Below are 22,015 nucleotides of genomic sequence, written 5' to 3' on the forward strand. Positions count from 1 at the left end.
ATGTTCTGTCCACATATTTATAGCTGCTCGGTGATATGGTTAAATCGCTCCCGTGTGTATGATTTGCGACTGTTTGACAGCTTTATTTCATGGGAAGAATGTGTAAGAAATAGACATTCCTCACATGTAATAAAACTTTCAAACAGTCGCAAATCATGCACACGGGAGCGATTTAACCTTATCACCAAGCAGCTGTAAATACTCGGAGCTCGGCCCGAGCATACTCGCCGAAAGGGTTAATAGAACATACTCGCTCAACACTATTCAGAACATCTTTTGTGACAAACGTGGAAGGTATTCCTACACCCATTAGCCATGTTAATTTTATAAATTATAGTATAGTATGCACTGTCAACTCTTTAGATGAAATTCTTCGCAATCACAACATAACAGCTTACCACTTTTCTCATTCTTTTAGTTGTCTTAGAATATGTGTTGAATGTGTCTGAATTGGCATCCATTTCGAAGTCTTCAGCCTTTTATCGTCAGGCTAGGGAGCCTGTATTGCTGTTACTGTACATAAAAATAGTGTAAATATATCTCACATGTAAGACCAAACAAATTAGCCATATGCTATGATGGCAGCCATCGATGCAGTTGTCTAATTATTCTTCCCTGCGACAAAGAGCTTGACCAAAACCTACTAAATGTAAGTTTGTGATGTTGGAAGAGAATAGGATGCTGCTCTTGCACATCAACCATACAGAATTATATAGACTTTACAATGTCATGTTAAATGCTCTGCCATAGACAGCGATAGTATAGTGAAGTCCAAAATAATATTTCCTTAAAAAAATCTTTAACGTGACATTAGTTGAGTAAGGTTATGTGCACATTTTAAGTATTGATGTAAACATTTCTGCTGCAAATACTGAATTGTTTGCAGGAAAAACACAGCATAAAATAAACACTTTTTTCCTGCGTTTTTCCCGTGTTTTTTTTGCATGCGTTTTTGATGCGTTTTTTCACCATTCATTAGAATAGCTGAAAAAAGCTGCAAAAGAAGTTGACATGTTGGGAGGAAAAAATAACTAAAGTGTGCATGAGACTTCAGGAATCTCAGTTGCTTTGCTGGTACTAGGAAATCCTTCAGTCTTTATGACACAACTGTGTGAAAAAATTTTGACAAAATCACAGCAAATACTTAACATGTGCATATATTCTAAAACTGATTATTCAGCGTTGTCAGTATAAATATGAATCATATAAATAGAAATCATATACTGTAGCTAGCTGATCCATCAGCTATATACTAAGAATGATAATAAACCTGTTTTGCACCATTTTCCACAGATGTGTATTTGTTTAGGAACATTTTAATTCGCCTGAAGTCCACACAACAATATTCTGTGGTTAAAGCTTCTTTTTCTAAAAAAAAAAAAAAAAAAAAAAAAAATGTATATATACATATATGAAAATTGAAAAAAAACAGAGATGCCTTATTCTTATTTTGAAAAAGCTATATCTTAAATAACAAACTTAGCTATAAATACTTTGACACAAAAAAATACAAAAATAATGACCAATTAAAATGGTAATGCTGCAAGAAAGGATTTGGCAGTAGGTTGATGTTTAATGTTGCAGCTTCTGAAACAACTAAGGAATATATGACATTGAATTTGTAATGAGTTGCACATTTATGTTAAATGTATTAGTAGCCAAGTCATTCATATCAGGTCCCAACTTTTTTATCAGTTCTACACTATTTAATAGAGTTAATGGCCAGGATTTGTCTCATCATGAACATTCTGCAGAATTCATACTTTATGAAACCTTTTTTGTACATAAGTACTTATTACTACAGAAAACAATAATGACATATTGAATTGTCTGTGTACAATGTTCCTTCTTGTTATTTACATACCTTAAAGGGTTATTCCCATCTCCCAGATCCTATCCCAATATGTAGTAGGTGTAATAATAATAATATTAGCAAATACCTTCAATTAGAAATGTAGTATAGTATTTTTGATTCGCTATGTCTCTTTCCTCATGCGCAGGCATCGCAGGACCTTAGGTATTCATGGCTATGTCCACTGATATAGTGACAGTTAGTTATCTAGCTGCCAGTGGTCATAACCAATGATACCTAAGGTCCCGCAATACCTGCACATGAAGTAAGTGACATAGCGAATCAAAAATACTATACTACAATTCTAATTAAAGGTATTTGATAATATTATTATTATTACACCTACTACATAATGGGATAGGATCTTGGAGATGGGAATACCCATTTAAATTCAATTAATATCTTGTTAGTAGATAGAAGGCGGCATTCCAGCAAGCGATTAAATATGAAGATCCTTTATTCTTTACACACAATTTTAAAACATGGAGCCGGGGAAGCGGGAGTCCTTCACGACGACGGCCGTTTCGCACCAAGCTGGTGCTTCAACGGGTCCAACGGGTATTTAGACCCGTTGAAGTACTGGCTTGGTGCGAAACGGCCATCATCCTGAAAGACTCTCGATTCCCCGACTCCATGTTTTATAATTGTGTGTAAAGAATAAAGGATCTTTATATTTAATCGCTTGCTGGAGTGCCGCCTTCTATCTACCAACAAGATATCAAAGGAAAAATCTTTCTTCGGGCAGAGCATCGGCTGATTAGCGATCCCTGGCCATCTGTCAATGACCCTCACTGGACTGCATAAAGTTATGCGATTGGAATAAGTGCTTGTTTTTCATTTTCTATTTAGTTACCTTAAATTCAATTAACCTATTTATTTTTTATTTCTCAGCACACCCATGTAAATAATTCCGATTGTAAAGTAAGAAAATAAATTGTTTGCTTCAATAACAAAAAATCCAGTATGAAATTAGTTGCATCATTACTATTGTGAATTGAGAAAAAACAGAAGTATCAGTCATTTATTTACAAGTACCCTTCTTTTTGGGCCAACTTCGGTCTTTGGTTAAATGATCTTCATAAATATTGTCTGTGGCCACTTTCACTTGGAAGTATCATATAATCAGTATTTTGTTTCAGAATCAGGAATATGGCTTGCCATTGGAAAATTAAAGCACTTCGCGTTTATTGCTCGGTGTATAAGCAAGATGTGTAGAATTTACATTTATTTTTACCAATTCAGTTTTTATTACAATTTATAATATATCTTCACATAAGAAGTCCTTGGTCCATGTTCCTAATTCCCCTATGATTCTTTTTTGAGATTTATAGTCCATCTGTATGAATTTATGATTGCAAGATTTACAGTTATAATATGAAAATTATACAAATATAGTTCTTTCTGTTAAAATAATCCTACACAGACTTGATGATATTGAGATTAGGACACTGTGTAGGTCATATCATCACTTCCAGGATTTTTTGTTCTTCTTATGCTCAAGATAGTTTTTAATGGCACTGGCTGAATGTTTGTTCTGCTGCAGAATACATTTGCAGCCAATCAGATGTCGCTTTGATGTAACTGAATGATGGATCTTCCAGTATTTCTCAGTATTGATACACCATTAACCTTGAACAAATTTCCAACTCCTTTTGCTAAAATGCAGTCCCAAACTTGCAAGGAATCTCCACCGTGCTACATTGTTGCCTGCAGACACTCATTATTGCACCCCTATTCAGCCCTTCAGTGAAAAAATTGTTACAGCCAAAAATTTCACATTTCACAGTCCAGAGTACCTTCTGACAGGTTTATTCACCCCAGTTCCTATGTTCACATGTATAGTTATGTCGCTTGGTCTTGTTTCCACATTGAAGTTATGTTTTTTGCAGCAATACTTACATGAAGCCCACCTCATGCCAAACTTGCCAATTCTGAGTTGATGGCCCTGCTGGACCAGCTTGATGTGTCATTCATCTTCTGCACTACATTTTCTTGGCATACCACTAGACATTAATTGAATTCTACTTGCATATACAAAAAACCAACATTTTTAAGTATAAATATTTTTGTAAATTTGCTTTGCGCAGATCCAGTAACATGGCAAAAGGCTGGTATTGGGCAAAAAAGAAAGAAAACACTTCATCACTAACTTGCACAACCTTCCACTTCTTGTTTCCCACAATCCATTCCACAAAACCACTTCTTCCTTCCCCTTTCACACTCACATCTCTCAGTCTATTCACTCTAGTTCTCTTCTTTCTGAGATCGTAGCTCCAGCTTGTTCACTCTAGGCAGGGAGTTTTGGCTGTGACGAGGCTTCAAAAGTCACTTTGCTTCGCACATCCATGACGTAACTCCGGGGTTTCTGAAGCCTAGTCATGGCTGGAAGTCCTGGTCCACGTCAACAGGCTGGGGCAACAATGGCAGAAAGAAGAGGCCGATTCTTGGTGTCATTATAATTACAAGCAGATGCTTATTCATTATGCCATTCCATCAGGGAAGAAACTGATTTGCTCCAAATGTATTGTGCAGCAGGACAACGACCCCCCAAAAACAGTCAATGCCATTAAGAACTATTTTTATCAAAAGAAGTACAAGGCATCATGGAAGTGATGATATGGCCCCCACAGAGCCTTGATCATCTCATCATCGAGTCTGTCTAGGATAATGTCAAGAGACATAAGAATTAGTGCATGCCTACATCCACAGAAGATCTGTGACTAGCTCTTCAAGATGTTTGGAACAATAGCTGTCAAATTCCTTCAAAAACTGTGTACAAGTGTACTAAGAAGAATGGATGTTTTTATGCTGTTTTGAAGCTAAAGGGTGATTACACCAAATATTGATTTTATTTCATTTTCTCCTAAGTCCATTGAGTTTGAATTTTGTTACTTGATAGAAATATACTAAACAGTATTTTTGAAAGCATTCTTACTGTCCAGCATTCTTCACCTGTCTAAAACTTTTCCACATATATTATATTTTTATATACACTGCTCTCTAGCCTCTGGACACTACGTTGACAGACACAGCAAACCTTCTTGCCACAGCTCGCATTGATGTGCCATCCTGGATGAGCTGCACTACCTGAGCAACTTCTGTAGGTTGTAGAGTCCGTCTCATGCTACCACGAGTGTGAAAGTACAACCAACATTAAAAAGTGACCAAATCATCAGCCAGAAAGCATTGGTACTGAGATGTGGTCATGGTCCCCACCTGCAGGATCACTCCTTTATTGAGGTTGTCTTGATAATTGCCAATAATTTCCATCTATTGTCTATTCCATTTGCACAACAGCATGTGAAATTGTTTGTCAATCCGTGTTGCTTCCTAAATGGACAGTTTGATTTCACAGAAGTTTGATTTACTTGGAGCTATATTCTGTTGTTTAAGTGTTCCCTTTATTTTTTTGAGCAGTGTATATATCTATAACATACAGTACAGACCAAAAGTTTGGACACACCTTCTCATTTAAAGATTTTTCTGTATTTTCATGACTATGAAAATTGTACATTCACACTGAAGGCATCAAAACTATGAATTAACACATGTGGAATTATATACTTAACAAAAACGTGTGAAACAACTGAAAATATGTCTTATATTCTAGGTTCTTCAAAGTAGCCACCTTTTGCTTTGATGACTGCTTTGCACACTCTTGGCATTCTCTTGATGAGCTTCAAGAGGTAGTCGCCGGAAATTTTTAAAGTCATGAAAATACAGAAAAATCTTTAAATGAGAAGGTGTGTCCAAACTTTTGGTCTGTACTGTATATATATACACTGCTCAAAAAAATAAAGGGAACACTTAAACAACATGTAGCATCGGCATCTCTTACCCCTGCTAGGCAGAGACGCCACCCACCTTACCACTGCAGTCCTGCTCCAGCGTCTTACAGCCTCCCTACAGCTGCTGCTGGTGCATGCAGCTTTCCTGGCTCTGTGCTTAGGGCGCTCGCGCTCCCTCCCTCTTAAAGGGGCCGCGCTTGCTGTCCTAAATAGTTCCCGGCCAATCATCGGAGGGCTTTCCCTATAAGAGGCACCTCCTCCAATATGGAGGTGCCCGTGCAAGGTTTTTGCTTTGTGATTCTTACTTTGCTTCAGCCCCCAGGTCCTCTGCAAGTCAATCCTGTTCACCAGCCTGATCTTCTGTTCAGTCCGCTAGCCTGACTTCTCTTCAGCCCGACAGTTTGTCTACAGTCCAGTCCACCAGTCTGTCTATGGGCTATGCCTGCCTGCTTACCTGGAAGCACCTGCCTGTTACCTGCCGTGTCTCCCAGCCCGCTTACCTGGAAGCACCTGCCTGTTACCTGCCGTGCCTGCCTGCCCGCTTACCTAGAAGCACCTGCCTGTTACCTGCCGTGCCTGCCATCCCACTTACCTGGAAGCACCTGCCTGTTACCTGCCGTGCCTGCCTGCCCGCTTACCTGGAAGCACCAGCCAGCTACCTGTTGTGCCGCTAGATTGCCTAACTGGAACACTCACCTGACTATCTGCCTAATCAGCCTGCTTGTCTACCTTGACCACCCGTCATCCTGCCAGCCAAAGCTCATCCACTGTACTGGTCAGTTCCTGCCTTCTGACCCATGGGAGTCATCTGCTCTCATACAAGGTCGGTCCCAGAGTGGCACCTGGTCCCTCTGCTCGGTTCTTCCCTGGTCCACGGAGTCGACTGAGCCGCCATGTGACCTTGGTTGAACCAAATTGATACTTAGTGACGCCCCTCTGGCCCCTCCTTGCACCGCAGCACAGAGGTTCCACCACCCGGATCCGTAACACAACAGAATATAACTCCAAGTAAATCAAACTTCTTTGAAATCAAACTGTCCACTTTGGAAGCAACACTGATTGACAATCAATTTCACATGCTGTTGTGCAAATGGAATAGACAATAGATGGAAATTATTGGCAATTATGAAGACACACTCAATAAAGGAGTGTTTCTGCAGGTGGGGACCACAGACCACATCTCATTACCAATGCTTTCTGGCTGATGTTTTGGTCACTTTTTAATGTTGGTTGTGCTTTCACACTCGTGGTTGCATGAGACAGACTCTACAACCCACAGACGTTGCTCAGGTAGTGCAGCTCATCCAGGATGGCACATCAATGCTAGCTGTGGCAAGAAGTTTTGCTGTGTCTGTCATGGTAGAGTCCAGAGGCTGAAGGCGCTACCAGGAGACAGGCCAGTATACCAGGAGACGTGGAGGTGGCCGTAGGAGGGCAATGACAGAGCAGCAGGACCGCTACCTCCGCCTTTGTGCAAGGAGGAACAGGAGGCACACTGCCAGAGCCCTGCAAAATGACCTCCAGCAGGCCACAAATGTTCAAGTCTCTGCACAAACGGTTAGAAACCGACTCCATGAGGGCGGTATGAGGGCTCGATGTCCACAGATGGGGGCTGTGCTCACAGCCCAACACCGTGCAGGATGCTTGGCATTTGCCACAGAACACCAGGATTGGCAAAGTCGCCACTGGTGCCCTGTGCTCTTCACAGATGAAAGCAGGTTCACACTGAGCACATATGACAGACGTGACAGAGTCTGGAGACGCTGTGGAGAGCAATCTGCTGCCTGCAACATCCTTCAGCATGACTGGTTTGGCAGTGGGTCAGTAATGGTGTGGGGTGGCATTTCTTTGGAGGGCCGCACAGCCCTCCATGTGCTCGCCAGAGGTAGCCTGACTGCCATTAGGTACCGAGATGAGATCCTCAGACCCCTTGTGAGACCATATGCTGGTGCAGTTGGTCCTGGGTTCCTCCTAATGCAGGACAATGCCAGACCTCATGTGGCTGGAGTGTGTCAGCAGTTCCTGCAAGATGAAGGCATTGAAGCTATGGACTGGCCCGCCCGTTCCCCCGACCTGAATCCGATTGAGCACATCTGGGACATCAAGTCCCGCTCCATCCACCATGCACCACAGACTGTCCAGCTGTTGGTGGATGCTTTAGTCCAGGTCTGGGAGGAGATCCCACAGGAGGCCATCTGCAACCTCATCAGGAGCATGCCCAGGTGTTGTAGGGAGGTCATACAGGCACGTGGAAGCCACACACAATACTGAGCCTCATTTTGACTTGTTTTAAGGACATTACATCAAAGTTGGATCAGCCTGTAGTGTGTTTTTCCGCTTTAATTTTGTGGGTGACTCCAAATCCAGGCCTCCATTGGTTAATAAATTTGATTTCCAATGATGATTTTTGTGTGATTTTTTTGTCGGCACATTCAACTTTGTACAGAACAAAGTATTCAATGAGAATATTTCATTCATTCAGATCTAGGATGTGTTATTTGAGTGTTCCCTTTATTTTTTGAGCAGTGTATATATATATATATATATATATATATATATATATTGATACAGTAGCGACCAAAAGTTTTGCATTTTTTTAAAAATTGTGATTATTATTATTATAAGGACGAAAATTGTGTTTGACATCGTTTTATCCCTTTATGTGTTAGTTTTCAACATTTGCTGGGCCAAATGTTTTGAATATTTTTTCATGGGTAGATGAATTTTGCCTACATTTTTTTTCATGTGTGTGTTTTTAGGTTAAAACATGGCAAAGACAAAGCCAAATTTATCACCAGATGTCAGGAAGCTTATAATTCTGAGAGTGAAGTTAGGCAAAAGCCAAAAAGACATAGCTATGGAATTCACCTGTTCTCAGAGTCAAGTGTCACGTATAATAAAGGAAGAAAAAGAAGGTTTTGGAACAGCTGACAAACCTAGAAGTGGGCGACCATGGAAAACTCCCTCCTGAGTTGATCACATTATTTTGAAGAAGTCAGTATCTGTTTTCCATAAAAGTGCTGTACAGATTTTTCATGAAATTAAATAACAATAAGGGGTCAAAGTGAGTCGCCAAACTGTGGTGCGACGGCTAAGAGCAGTAGGGTTGAATGCACAAGTACAAGTCAAGAAGCCTTTCATCTCTGCAAAGAACCGGAAGGTCCGACTACAGTTTGTCAAAGAACACAGCCAATGGAAAGAGACAGATTGGTCTAAGGTGTTGTGGTCAGATGAATCCAAGTTCAATCTGTTTGGTAGTGATGGCAGGCACCATATATACTGCCCAATTTGAAAACGTAATGATGTAATGTCATGGTTTGGGGCTGCTTTTCTGCATCTGCCATTGGCTCTTTGCATAGAATTGATGGAAATATGAATGCTACCATGTACAAGGATATATTGGAGAATGTAATTCTGCCACATGGTAAAATCAAAGTAGGCAGGGGATGGAAAATCCAGCAAGACTATGATCCACACATCCAATTTAGTCAAAAATTAGTTAGCAAAGAAAAATGTTCACCTGTTGCAATGGCCAAGCCAATCGCCAGATTTACACCCTATAGAGCACCTTTGGGGTGACTTAGGGTGACGAGTTGGGGCCCATACCCATAGCAATAAAGATAAATGGTTTGCAGATTTTCAAATAGAATGAAGCAAAATCCCTCAAGATGTCTTGAATGCCCTAGTGGCTTCAAAGCCCCGTTGGTGTAGTTCAGTAATTAAAGCAAGAAGTTATGGCATTGCAAACAATGAATTGCTCTCTATGTTGTGATCAATAAATAATGTATGTAAAACTTTTGGCAATCAGTTAATCATTAATTAATCATTAATCATTAATTAAATGACCATACCTATATTCAAAAGCATTTTGGTTAAAATTAAGGTGTTGCATGATGACAGCTTCATGCACTTTCAATTCATCACCAAGGAAATGGCATGACAACAACCAGAAAAAAGTAATCACACTTTTAAAAAAGCAAAACTTTTGGTCACCACTGTATATAGATTGATAGATAGATAGATAGATAGATAGATAGATAGATAGATAGATAGATAGATAGATAGATGCATATACATATATTTATATATGATAAATAGTCATGAGCACTCTATACATAAAAATGTTACACTTTTTGGGGTTTTGCTCTCATGGCTTCTTCCAGGGCAAAATAGACATCTATAGAATATGTTCATGAGGATGAAACATCATATTTAAGTGGAACCTGCCATCAGATTTTTAGTGGGTAAACTATGGCTATAAAGTATGCAGCATTTCCAAACATGTCCTCATGACAAAAGCCTATGTGTCAGGCCAGTAGACAAAGAAAGCTTATATTGACACATGCTATATGTAAGTACACAAGAGTCATCTGGGTGGTGCTTTAATGTGGTGGAGTCACAGAGTCAAAAGAAATAACTGTATTATACATAAAATTTCAGTTAATAGTTGTATAGATGTGTTATATGTGTTTTATGCTATTTTAAACTGCTTATTTTTGCTTAGCCATCTTTGATTCACATGTAAAGCACAAATAGATTATTCTGGAAGTACCCAGAAGTAGAAAAACAAGCCCTTCTGTTCATACCTGTCATACTTGTAATAGAAACACAACATATTACAGCTGTCAGCCTTTGAAAAATAGAAACTTATGGGACTTTACAGGAGAAGCCATATCATTTTATTGTTTTAATGCTGTTTTGACATTACTTGAGCCAAACAAAACTATGTGTTTGTATGTTCACTTAAGTATTATTGTGCCCTGGAGGCCAGATTTTGATCATACAAAATGCATTTTCTCATTATTTTCTATTGACACTCCAAACAGCCTTCTCTGAAGTCTTTCGAATATTGTGTGACCTCTGTCTCAATACTTTTCACAGATTTCACAGGCTGTCACCACCACTCAGACATCACTAACACAGACAACTGTAATGGAAACTGTAACTATGGTGACCACCAGGGAACAAATTCTTGTTAAGCATGGTAAAGATGAACTCCCGCCGCCTCCCCCCCAGAAGAAAAGACAACTCCATGTGGAATCAGAACTTAGGAAGAGGTGAGAACACGATGGCAATGCACACCGGAGGAAAAAAACACAAAAATAATTGGATAGAACAGAATGATGTGCTACATTCACGCACAATATATAGTATATGGTAACAGTATAAATATTACCTGCAATGCAGATTATATTTAATTGTTGGATAATATTTATTATTATCTTTTATTTATATAATTGCCAAAACATTAATTGTAGTGTAATGACCCGCAATTAGTGGTCTTCCTCAGTCTCTCTCAGTGACAGCATGTGGGGGGTTGTAGATTTACAATAATTGGTGTGCTAAAAAATAGTGTAGTCCTTGTAGTGCATAAAGAATCAGGAAACTGACATAATATTTAAGTGTGTGTCTGTAGAAGAAGTCTATATAATCCCCTATAATTATATATATTATTATAGGCTAAAGTTATTTCATAAGAGACTGTAACCTTATCAGTGGTACAACAAAAAAAAATTTACATAACATATCTTAAAGTAAATCTTTTAACACCACATCATTTGCAGGTCCAAAACCCTGTGCATGTTTCTAAAAGGGAATCTATCAGCAGGTCTTTGATACCTCATATGAGAGCAGCATAATGTAGGAAAATAAATCCTGAATACAGCAATGTATCACTTAGTTTACAGGGTGCAGCAGCTGTTACACAATCAGAGTTTTTAGATAGAAAATATAGCAGAGCTGAGAAAGCTAACCCCGCCCACACCAGGCTCTGTATGTACATAGTCTATTGACAGTCAGCTGCTTATCACAGGAGGGGGCAGAGTCAGACCAGGAGGCACAAGCAGGTTATTCACAGCAATGATAATGTCCTAGGGATAAAACATTGATTGTAAGTAAACAACGGAACACAGCCTGATATATATGACACATTGTAGAATTCAGGGTTTTAACCCCTACTTAATGTTTCCTTCAGATTACAGTACATTGCAAAAGCTTGCAGACAGATTCCCTTTAACAGCACTTAAATTGCAACAACACCAAGAAAAAAATGTTTTGGAATCATTAAAATTGCAGGATTGATAGACATGTTAATATGCAAATGAAAAAAAAAACAAATTTAAAATTTCCAAAACATCTAAATTTATCAATTTATTTAGTTTGAGCGTCATGTGCAACAATGCATGCACTTACACAACTTTGGCATGTTATATATGAGATTAGTAATGGTAGCCTGAGAAATGTTCTACCACACTGAATGTTCCCCCACACTGGTCTTGCAAATCATCATGAATCACTGCTGGCAGTTTGATGGAAGTCAATACCAGGAACCCTGCAGGGCATGGTACCATGAATTGACCAAGCAGACTTCACACTGTAGCATGAGCAACATGCAGCCTGGTATTGTCATGTTGAAAACTAACTTCTGGGATACATTGGAGATGCAGCTTTACCAGTAATTCCACAGCCAAATCAATTCAATGTCAAGCTGTTAGTGTACCTAGAATGAAGGCTAGAAGGGTCTGGTACTGCACATTATGCCACTAACTTCACTAACATCATGCTACCACTCTCATAGTTTATTATGGGGCAGAGCAAGATGGTAATGGAGGTTGGAATGAAGGACTATCATCTTTATCAATTAGTCCTGCTTTTTTCTTGGATGCAACGGAGAGTGAACCAAAGATCACATGGGCAACTCCCAAAGAGGCCTTCACGAGAGAATCTCACACCCATCCTACTTCTGAGATTATAGTGTGGGGTAGAATAATATACAGTAGCTAATTCTCTTTAGTCTTCATTCCTGGTAGGCTAACAGATCGGCGTTACATTAATTTGGTCATAGGACTAGTGGTACGATCATTGCTCCAAAGTGTCTCAGGTAGAGATGAGCGAATAAATTTGAGTGGAATTGAATTCTACTCGAATTTTACAAAATCTACATTCACCAAAATGCTATTTTTTTTTGTAATTTGCTTAAGCGTGGATTCAGCAGAGGCCACCATTTTTCTGAATCATAGAGGGCCATTAAAAGGTTAAAGGGAACATTTCAGGTCCCCCATGCCCCCAGAATCACTAGCAGTTGGGTCTGCATATATAAACAAACTGCCTAACAATCCCTGTATTACATATTACACATTAACAGATCTTTAGAAAAAGTATTTCTAAAATCCGTTTATGATATTTAAATTAAGACTTTGACTAGTCGATGGGGTGTTAGTGTCCCCAGACTCGTCAGCCCACTTAGCCTACTTAACATGTTAACACACCCCTGTGGGTGTGATAACATAACTTACAAGTGCCGTCATCATTGCTAGTGCTATACTTACCTCGTGCATGCACCCGGCTTCTTCCCCTCTCATCACTGATCCTCTGAATTCGGGTGTAACTGTGCCGGCTTCAGAGAGGCGCACTGCGCATGATCGGAAGCTCAGAGACCTCCGATTATGCGCAGAGTGCCTCTCTGAAGCCAGCATGGTTACACCCAACTTCAGAGGATCATTGAGGAGTAGGGAAGAAGCCGCACGCATGTGCAAGGTAAGTATAGCACTAGCAATAATGCCAGAGATTGTAAGTTATGTTATCACACCCATAGGGGCATAATAACTTGCTAAGTTGGCTGACTAGTCTGTGGACACTAATGCCCCATCAACTAGTCAAAGCCCTAATTTACATATCATAAATGGACTTTAGAAATACTTTTTCTAAAGATCTGTTTATGTGGTAATGTAACACAGGGACTATTAGGCAGGGAATTTATATAGGCAGAACCAACTGCTGGTGATTCTGTTGACAGGTTCCCTTTAAAAAAAAATAAAAAACCCTTATGCTCACCTCTCTGGTCCAAAACATGGAAGTCTGTGTATTTATGAGCTTGGCACTCACGCTCTATACTGAATAAATCAAGATGTTTTGAAAACGTTATATCCATTTTTTTAATCATTTGCATATCATCACTTTGCTATTATTGAGTTCAGTGTATACCAGTATGCAATATGCTATTAAGCTCCCTGTAGTGGAGGTAGAATTTAAACTTATTAAGCTTTGGGGAAGGTTTGGAGAGACTTGTGCTTTATCTCCAGTGTAAAAAAAACTGTGTTGTGTGGAGTGAACTTCACCTAATTTATTAAAAGGTGTATGCCCCATTTTGCACCACTTTTTAGCTTTAGCTTTTTTGCTTTCGCAATAATGCTGCCTGTTTTTTCAGCACTTTACAAAACTGGTGAGTGCCAAGAAAAGTCACAAATAATTGCCCAAATATTTTGCTTGCTATGATATGTGACTTTTAAAGCAAAACACAGGAATAGGAATCGAGGTATTAAATATTCCCCAATGTATATTAAGGAGCCTTGCAGCTTCTTTTAATTGAAAAACAAAAAAAGGAAACCGTATTCTAAGGTGTTTGCTATATGGGTAACAAAAAAGAATAGGATTTCTGTGTGCCAATTTCTCCAGCACAGTTTATTTCTCTCATTGAATATGACATGCCGTATTGAAGTTCACCAAGCCTTGAATGTGATAGCAATATTTATTTATGTTTTTCAGTAAATGGACCTTTGCTATTGATTTCTATTGATGTGTACTATAATACATATTCATTACATATAGCTTCTTAAAGGGAACTTGTCACATTGGACAGCATGGTATAGGAAAAAAGAAGCTGAGCAGAATGATATATAGGTTTTTTGGAAAATATTCAGTTTAACTTCTACTTTATTCATTGAAATCCTTGATGTTGCTATGCAAAGGAGTCCATAGGGCGGTCCTAGTAGTGATTGACAGCTATCTCTGCATGCACAGTCATACAAGGAAGACTGTCAGTCATTGAGTAGGACCACATACTGAACTAATATGCATACAAATCACAACAATTTTAATGAATAAAATGCACATTTTGCTGAAACTTTCTCACAAAAATATATATTTGTCTGATCAGCTCTTCCTGCTCTAAAACACCGCATATCAGGTATGATAGCCAACATAACAAGTTCAGTTTAACCCTTTACTGACATCCGCCATACATATCGGCAAAAGTCGGTAGCGGATGTATGGAACAGGCTGACGGAGTGAGCTTGTTCCATACTCAGCAGATAATGGCTGTGTGTTACAGCCAGGACCTGCCTTTAATAGCCGTGGGTGGAGTGAAGCTCTGTCCGCAACTGTTAGCCTGTTAAATAATGCTGGTAATTTCTGACAGCGGCATTAACAGTGCCAGCATGGGGACATGTCATTCTATGTTCTCATCGGCACTCCTGTGATGTGATCACAGGGTGTCAATGGATTGCTATGAAAGTCATTGGTCTATTGAAGACCTATGTTCTTGTCATTATGGAGCTACCTTGAAACTCAGCCTGTGGCCGGGCTTCAAAGGAGACCATGATTGTTAATATATGCAGTAATACTGTGGTATTGGTGTACATAATACAAGCGATCAGATGATCGCAGTTGCAAATACTCTAAGGGGATTAATAAATACAGAGACAGGTAAAAAATAAGTTTTAAAAAATATTAAAAAAAATAAACATAAAAGTTCAAATCACTACTCTTTTCCCCCATTAAATATAAAGATAATAAAAAAGAAAAAAATTACACGTAATACACATATGTGGTAACGCTGCATCCAGAAAAACCTGATCTTTTAAAATATAAAACTAATTAACCTGATTGGTAAACACTTTAAACATAAAAAAAAATAAAACCACCAAATTGAGTTTATTTAGGCACTACAATACCACAAAAATTGCAGCATCAAGTAATCAAAATCTCATATTTATGCCAAAATGATACCAATAAAAATGTTGTCTCACCCTGTAAAAAATAAGCTCTCACACTGGTCCATTAACCGAAAAATGAAAATGTTACGGGTCTCGGAAAATGATGACACCATCAAAAAATGTTTGTTTTTTTTAAGTTCAGATTTTTTTTTGCACCACAAACTAAATGAAAAAAATGGACAAATTTATCATCAACTTAATTGTACTGAAAAGGAGAATCATATTAGCAAGTTATTCTCACCACACAATGTATGCCATAAAAACAATTCCCAAAAAACAATATCAGAATAGCTGTTATTTTCACAATCTCACCACACTTGGAGTTTGTTTCCCATTTTCCAGTATACAATCTGGTAAAATGAATGTTTCATTCAAAAGTAAAACTCGTCTCCAAAAAAAACAAGCCTTCATATGTCTATGTGGGCAAAAAAATTAAAAAAAGTTATGGCTATTAGAAGAATGGGAGGAAAAAGCAAAAAATGGAAATTGGGAAGGGATTAAAAAGATCCAGTTGCCGATAATCTACAACTAATGTCTTATTGCTTTTTAGGCCACGTTCACACATTCAGTATTTGGTCAGTATTTTACCTCAGTATTTGTAACCCAAAACCTGGATTGGGTGATACTTACAGAAGTGGTGACGTGTATCTATTATACTTTTCCTCTGATTGTTCCTCTCCTGATTATGGCTTATAAATACTGAGGTAAAATACTGACCAAATTCTGATTGTGTCCTTAATGAAAGAATTAATACTTATGAACATGTCACTATGTTATTTTTTTTCTACATGATTTAAAAAAAAGTTTAAAGGCAGTGTACATCTTACTCAAATTGAAAAGTTGTGAATTTAGTGAAAACTCTATTATCATCAAGTGCATGCATAGTGAAGTAAGGGTTAACAGCTTGGCTTCATCTGCATACCACAATTGTGCTGGAACTATAATGGCGTTTCTGTGCCATAAGGATATTAATCAATACAGAGAGGTGATTGCTAGGGTGAATATTCAGGAGAGAGGCATTACCTTTGTGACTCACTAAGCATCATTTGTATTATGTGGACTTCTTTGCATTTAATATTTTGTGGGATACTGTAGGAACCGAAAATTAATATAGAGACATATTTAGAAACAGACTACTTTGCATTTTAAAGCAGTATTGTCAGTTTTGTAGCATAAAACTTTGCAGGTTCCCTTTAAAAGCCTTTTTAAAAATACTATTAAATAAATGAATTTTCTTTAATAGTGCAGTTTATTAAAAGACCTAGGCTATCCAGATTTTCATTTCCTGTACTTCTGTAGATATTAGTAGTGCTTAGAAAATGAATGAAAAGTGTAAAACAGTAAGCAGCTTATAGAAAATTCTTAAAGCAAGATCAGATGGTGACATTTTTACAGATCTCTAAGCACACAGGACATGTATTAAGTGCTTACTGGACCCTGTAGCAAAATTGATCTTTTCTCTCTCATTTCAGCTGTGCAATATTTTTTAACCAAATTTTCACAAATAGAAGAAAATACTTTAATCATTCTCCCTGCGTATGTATGCTAACTATACTTTTTGATTATTAGTTAAATTATTAGAAATATCTTAGCTGAAATTGTGCAATAATATTAATAATAATTATAACAATGTTAGAGGCACACTTGTATGCAAAGATAATACAGAAAAAAATACAAAGACAAAAGTAGAAACAGAATACCTCTTGTGAAAGTGCCATTTTATGTGCAAAATTCTTAAAAATTGAACATGTGGTTTAGAATGCAAACTAGAAATGACCAATGTTTAGACGTTAAAAATGTGCAAAGATAATGATAGTTAGATATGAGGTAAATAGATGATAGATAGGTAGATATATATATATGGTGTAGATAGATAGCTAGATAGATATAGGGTAGATAGATAGCTAGATGGATATCTGTGAGATATACACTGTAGTTAGTGCTCTGTGTGTAGTGTACTGTACTTGTATTAAGCTAATAAATAAGTGAAAAAAATGAAGGGGTATCGCCTATTTTTCATAACCAGCAAAGGTAAAGCAGACAGCTGCAGGCTGATATTATGAGGCTGGGATGGTCCATGGATTTTGGGCCCTTCCCAGTCTAAAAATACCAGCTCCCATCTGCCTCAGAAGTGGCGCATCACATTAGATGTGCCAATTCTGTTGCTCTTATTTTGGGTTGATGTCAGCTTTGACATCAAGCCCTGAGGTTAGCAATTGAGAGGTATCTATAAGACACCCCCATTAATAAACAAGTAATCAAAAATAAAAACATACCGACAAAAAATAGTTTATTTAAAAAAACACTCAACCACACTATCCCTGGTTCACCAATTTATTAAAAAAAAAAAGCCATGCAGGTCCAACAAAGTCCTGAGTATCTGCCGTAATCCAACGAATCAGATGTATTCCAGAAATTTACATTTAAAATACATAAAATACCTAAAAAGAGAGAAATAAAAACAAGAGACTGTCCCTCGTTCACCAATTTATTTGTACATGAGATGGGGTTACATACAAAACACAAATAGAAATTACAATGAACAAACTAATAGTGATAGACAGGTACAGAGGAGAGAGGAGCCTATGCTTGCGGCCTTACTTTCTACAGGATAATGGGGAAGGAGACAGTAGGTTCGGGGTTTGCAGCAGCTCTGGTGTTGGTGAGGTGGCAGCGGGGTCATTACAGACTGTAAACTGTTCTGAAGACACAAGTTTTCAAGTTCCTCTTGAGAGTTCCAAAAGTTGGTGATAACTGGACGAGTTGGGCCACAAAATTCTGCAGGGGATACTCTGGTGAAATCATGCAGGCGATTGGATGAGAAAGGTACGATTGTGGAGGAGAGAAGGAGGTCTAAGGAGGACTAGAGATTACATGGTGGGAGATATCAGGGAGATTAGTTCAGAGATATGTGGGGGAGACAGATTATGTATGACTTTGTAGGTCAGTGTTAGCAGTATGAAATGGATAGGCTGTGGAATTATGAAATAATGAAGGGATTTGCAGAGGGGAGAATCGGAGTAGTAGCGAAGACAGAATTGGATTAGTAGGGCAGCAGAGTTAGGGACAGACTGGAGAAGGGTGATGATGCAATGGGGGATGATGAGGTCCTAGTCACCACACCGAGTCAAGATCATCTGAGTGATGTGGGCAGTTTGGAGGAAGAGGTGGTGGTCACGCTGTCCCAGCTGCACAACAAACGAGGGAGCAGGGTGCAAAAGTGCCGAGGCTGGCCCCTTGCCATTAAGTTGGCTGCTACTGTGCAACGTGGCTGGCTCCTAGCCTATCCTCTGTCCAAGTTGCCTCTTCTTCCAACTTTGCTTTTTCCACTGTCTCCTCATTTGGTCAAAAATTGCGGGCCATCTGTGCGCCTTTTTCGCCTTCCCACCCTGCTGCATCTCGCTTGTTGGTGGGGCAGCATCACTTCTGGAGACTGTGCGACCAGCAGCATAAGATAGTGGAGATTCAGCTGCAGCACACAAGGATGAGTTTCTCTGCGAAACAACACCACTTCAAGACCAACGATTGCATCTCCATGCGGGATTTGTTTGCTATGTTGCGCTGCTTCGAATACTACATGAACATGGCAAGCACTGTTGACGCCATCATTAGCGTTACTATCCCAACTTTTATGCTTCCTTGAAAAAACACTTCAGGAAATGATGGACAAGGTGGTGGTACATGAGGAAGAGGAGGAGGAACAGGGACCATTCCCATCATTATCAGGGCAGGCGTTCACACATGTCTTGGAGGATGGGTTCCTTTACCAACAGCAGCCAAATACACAAATGTTCAGCCAGGGGACAGTTTTGGAGGAAGAGGAGTAGGAGAAAGATGAGGAACAACCACATTCACTGCAGGTTGGCCCTCAAACAGCTCACAGGCATCACTGGAGCATGGCTGGAGGGATACAGGTGAGACAGACGATACAGAGGACCCAAACGGTATCCCTTCTACCGTGGACAGCTTGTTGTTGCCTCTGGGCAGCTTGGCACACACGAGGCAATACATTTTGCTGTGCCTGCGCAATGACCACTGAGTTGCCCAGATTGCTACAAGTGCTGATTATTGTGTGGCCACCCTGCTGGATCCTCGCTATGTGAAATTCTTACTTCCATCACTAGAGAGAGATTGGAAAATGCAGTATTACAAGCACACGATGATAGACGCACAACTGACAGTGAAGGCTCAGTTCAACCACAAGGCTGAGGAGGAGGAAGCTTGGAAGGCACCAGCTTGGAAGAGATGCATGGCAGAAATGTGGAAATCCTTACTCTGCATGTCGTAAAATCCAGCACCACCATCTGACACGGTCCCTATTAACAGGAAGCAGTGTTTAGGTTATGCCTCTATAGCAACTAATTGGAGATTAATAAATGAAACACTAAAACAGGGATAGGAAGACACTTGAAAACACCTGTGTTAAGCTAGACAGACTGCAGCCAAAAAACAACCCAAACACCCAGAGAAAAGGTGTGTCTCCTGTGGCTCGGTAGAAAGAGAAGCTGACCACAAAACACAATCTCAAGGGATCAAATCCACAAGCATGACACTTTCAACAACATGATGAAATAGTATGTTCCACACCTCTCTAAATACTGAGTGATGGCTCTGACTGATGTAACTTCTGGATCTCCAAATTGGACATATGGCCTGAGCTTGTCCTTTACGCCTTGGAGGTGCTGGCCTGCCCTGCGGAAAGTGTTTTGTCAGACCGTGTGTTTAGCAAAGCAGGAGATGGGCAAGCTCACATTCATTAAAATAAACCAGGCGTGGATCCCAAAGGACTTGTCTGTACCTTTGACTGAATATAGATGTATGCCAGACACACCCATCAATTGTTAGACTCCACCACAGTTTATTTGTTCTATTTTCGATTCTATTTTTGGGGCTTATCCAAATTTAAGCAAAAAAGGGATGTTACATTACCAACAGAGGATTTTTGGCACAGCATTTCCAAAGGCTTTTTTGCCACAGTACTCCCAGAGGCTATTTGGCACAGTACAAACAGAGGCTATTTGGCACAGTGCTCCCAGAGGCAGGTTTGCAGAGTACACACACAGGTTTCTTGGCACAGTACTCCCAGAGGCTTTTTGGTACAGAATAAATAGAGGCTTTTTGGCACAGTACTGCCAGAGGGCTTTTAGCACAGTATTCCCAGAGGCTTTTTGGTACAGTAAACACAGTGGCTTTTTGGCATAGTACTCCCAGAGGCTTTTTGGCACAGTACAAACAGAGGGGTTTTAGCCCAGTACAAACAGAGACTTTTTGGCACAGAATTTCCAAAGGCTTTTTCGCACAATACAAACATAAGCTTTTTGGCACTGTGCTCCCAGAGGATTTTTGGCACAGTACACAGATAGGCTTTTTGGCACAGTACACCCAGATGCCATTTGGTACAGTACAAACAGAGGCTATTTGGCACAGTGCTCCCAGAGGAAGGTTTGCAGAGTACACACAGAGGCTTCTTGGCACAGTACTCCCAGAGGCTTTTTGGTACAGTATAAACAGAGGCTTTTTGGCACAGTGCTCCCAGAGGAAGGTTTGCAGAGAACACACAGAGGCTTCTTGGCACAGTACTCCCAGAGGCTTTTTGGCACACTACACACATAATCTTTTTGGCACGGTACTCCCAGAGTCTTTTTGGCAGAGCATACACAGAGGCTTTTTGATACAGTATTCCCAGAGACTTTTTGGTACAGTAAATATGAGGCTTTTTGGCACAGTACTTCCAGAGGCTATTTGGCACAGTACAAACAGAGGCTTTTTAGCACAGTATTCCTAGAGGCTTTTTGGTACAGTAAACACAGGGTTTTTTGGCACAGTACTCCCAGAGTCTTTTTTGGCAGAGTATACACAGAGCCTTTTTGGTACAGTACTCCCAGAGGCTTTTTGGTAGAATAAATGCGAGGCTTTTTTTGGCACAGTATTCCCAGAGGCTTTTTGGTGCAGTATAAACAGAGGCAGGTTTGCGGAGTACACAAAGAGGCTTCTTGGCACAGTACTCCCAGAGGCTTTTTGGTACAGTATAAACAGGGATTTTAGCACAGTACAAACAGAGACATTTTGGCACAGTATTCCCAGAGGCTTTTTGATACATTACCAACAGAGGATTTTTGGCACAGCATTTCCAAAGGCTTTTTGGTACAGTATAAACAGAGGCTTTTTGGCACAGTGCTCCCAGAGGCAGGTTTGCAGAGTACACACACAGGCTTCTTGGCACAGTACTCACAAAGGCTTTTTTGGCACAGTACTCCCAGAGGGTTTTGGTACAATGCTCCCAGAGGCTTTTTGGCACAGCATTCCCAGAGGCTTTTTGGTACAGTAAACACAGAGGCTTTTTGGCACAGTACTCCCAGATGCTTTTTGGCACAGTATAAACAGGGATTTTAGCACAGTACAAACAGAGACATTTTGCCACAGTATTCCCAGAGGCTTTTTGATACATTTCCAACAGAGGATTTTTGGCACAGCATTTCCAAAGGCTTTTTGGCACAGTACTCCCAGAGGCTATTTGGCACGGTACAAACAGAGGCTATTTGGCACAGTGCTCCCAGAGGCAGGTTTGCAGAGTACACACGCAGGTTTCTTGGCACAGTACT

The 22,015-nt window shown here is 39.7% G+C and overlaps 1 protein-coding gene across 11 annotated transcripts in view; it reads left to right on the forward strand.

Moving 5' to 3' along the window:
- DMD (dystrophin) overlaps positions 1-22,015 on the forward strand; it is a 3,940,859-nt gene that overhangs the window by 1,611,178 nt on the left and 2,307,666 nt on the right. For all 11 annotated transcript variants that reach the window (XM_073664716.1, XM_073664719.1, XM_073664714.1 and 8 more), the window contains one exon: positions 10,522-10,697. In XM_073664716.1, the coding sequence (XP_073520817.1) occupies positions 10,522-10,697 (176 nt within the window). The remainder of the gene's footprint in view (positions 1-10,521; positions 10,698-22,015) is intronic.

The sequence above is a fragment of the Phyllobates terribilis genome, unplaced genomic scaffold (genome assembly GCF_046119375.1).
Source record: "Phyllobates terribilis strain yellow unplaced genomic scaffold, ASM4611937v1 Scaffold_2__4_contigs__length_985480577, whole genome shotgun sequence".
Classification (NCBI taxonomy): Eukaryota; Metazoa; Chordata; class Amphibia; order Anura; family Dendrobatidae; genus Phyllobates; species Phyllobates terribilis.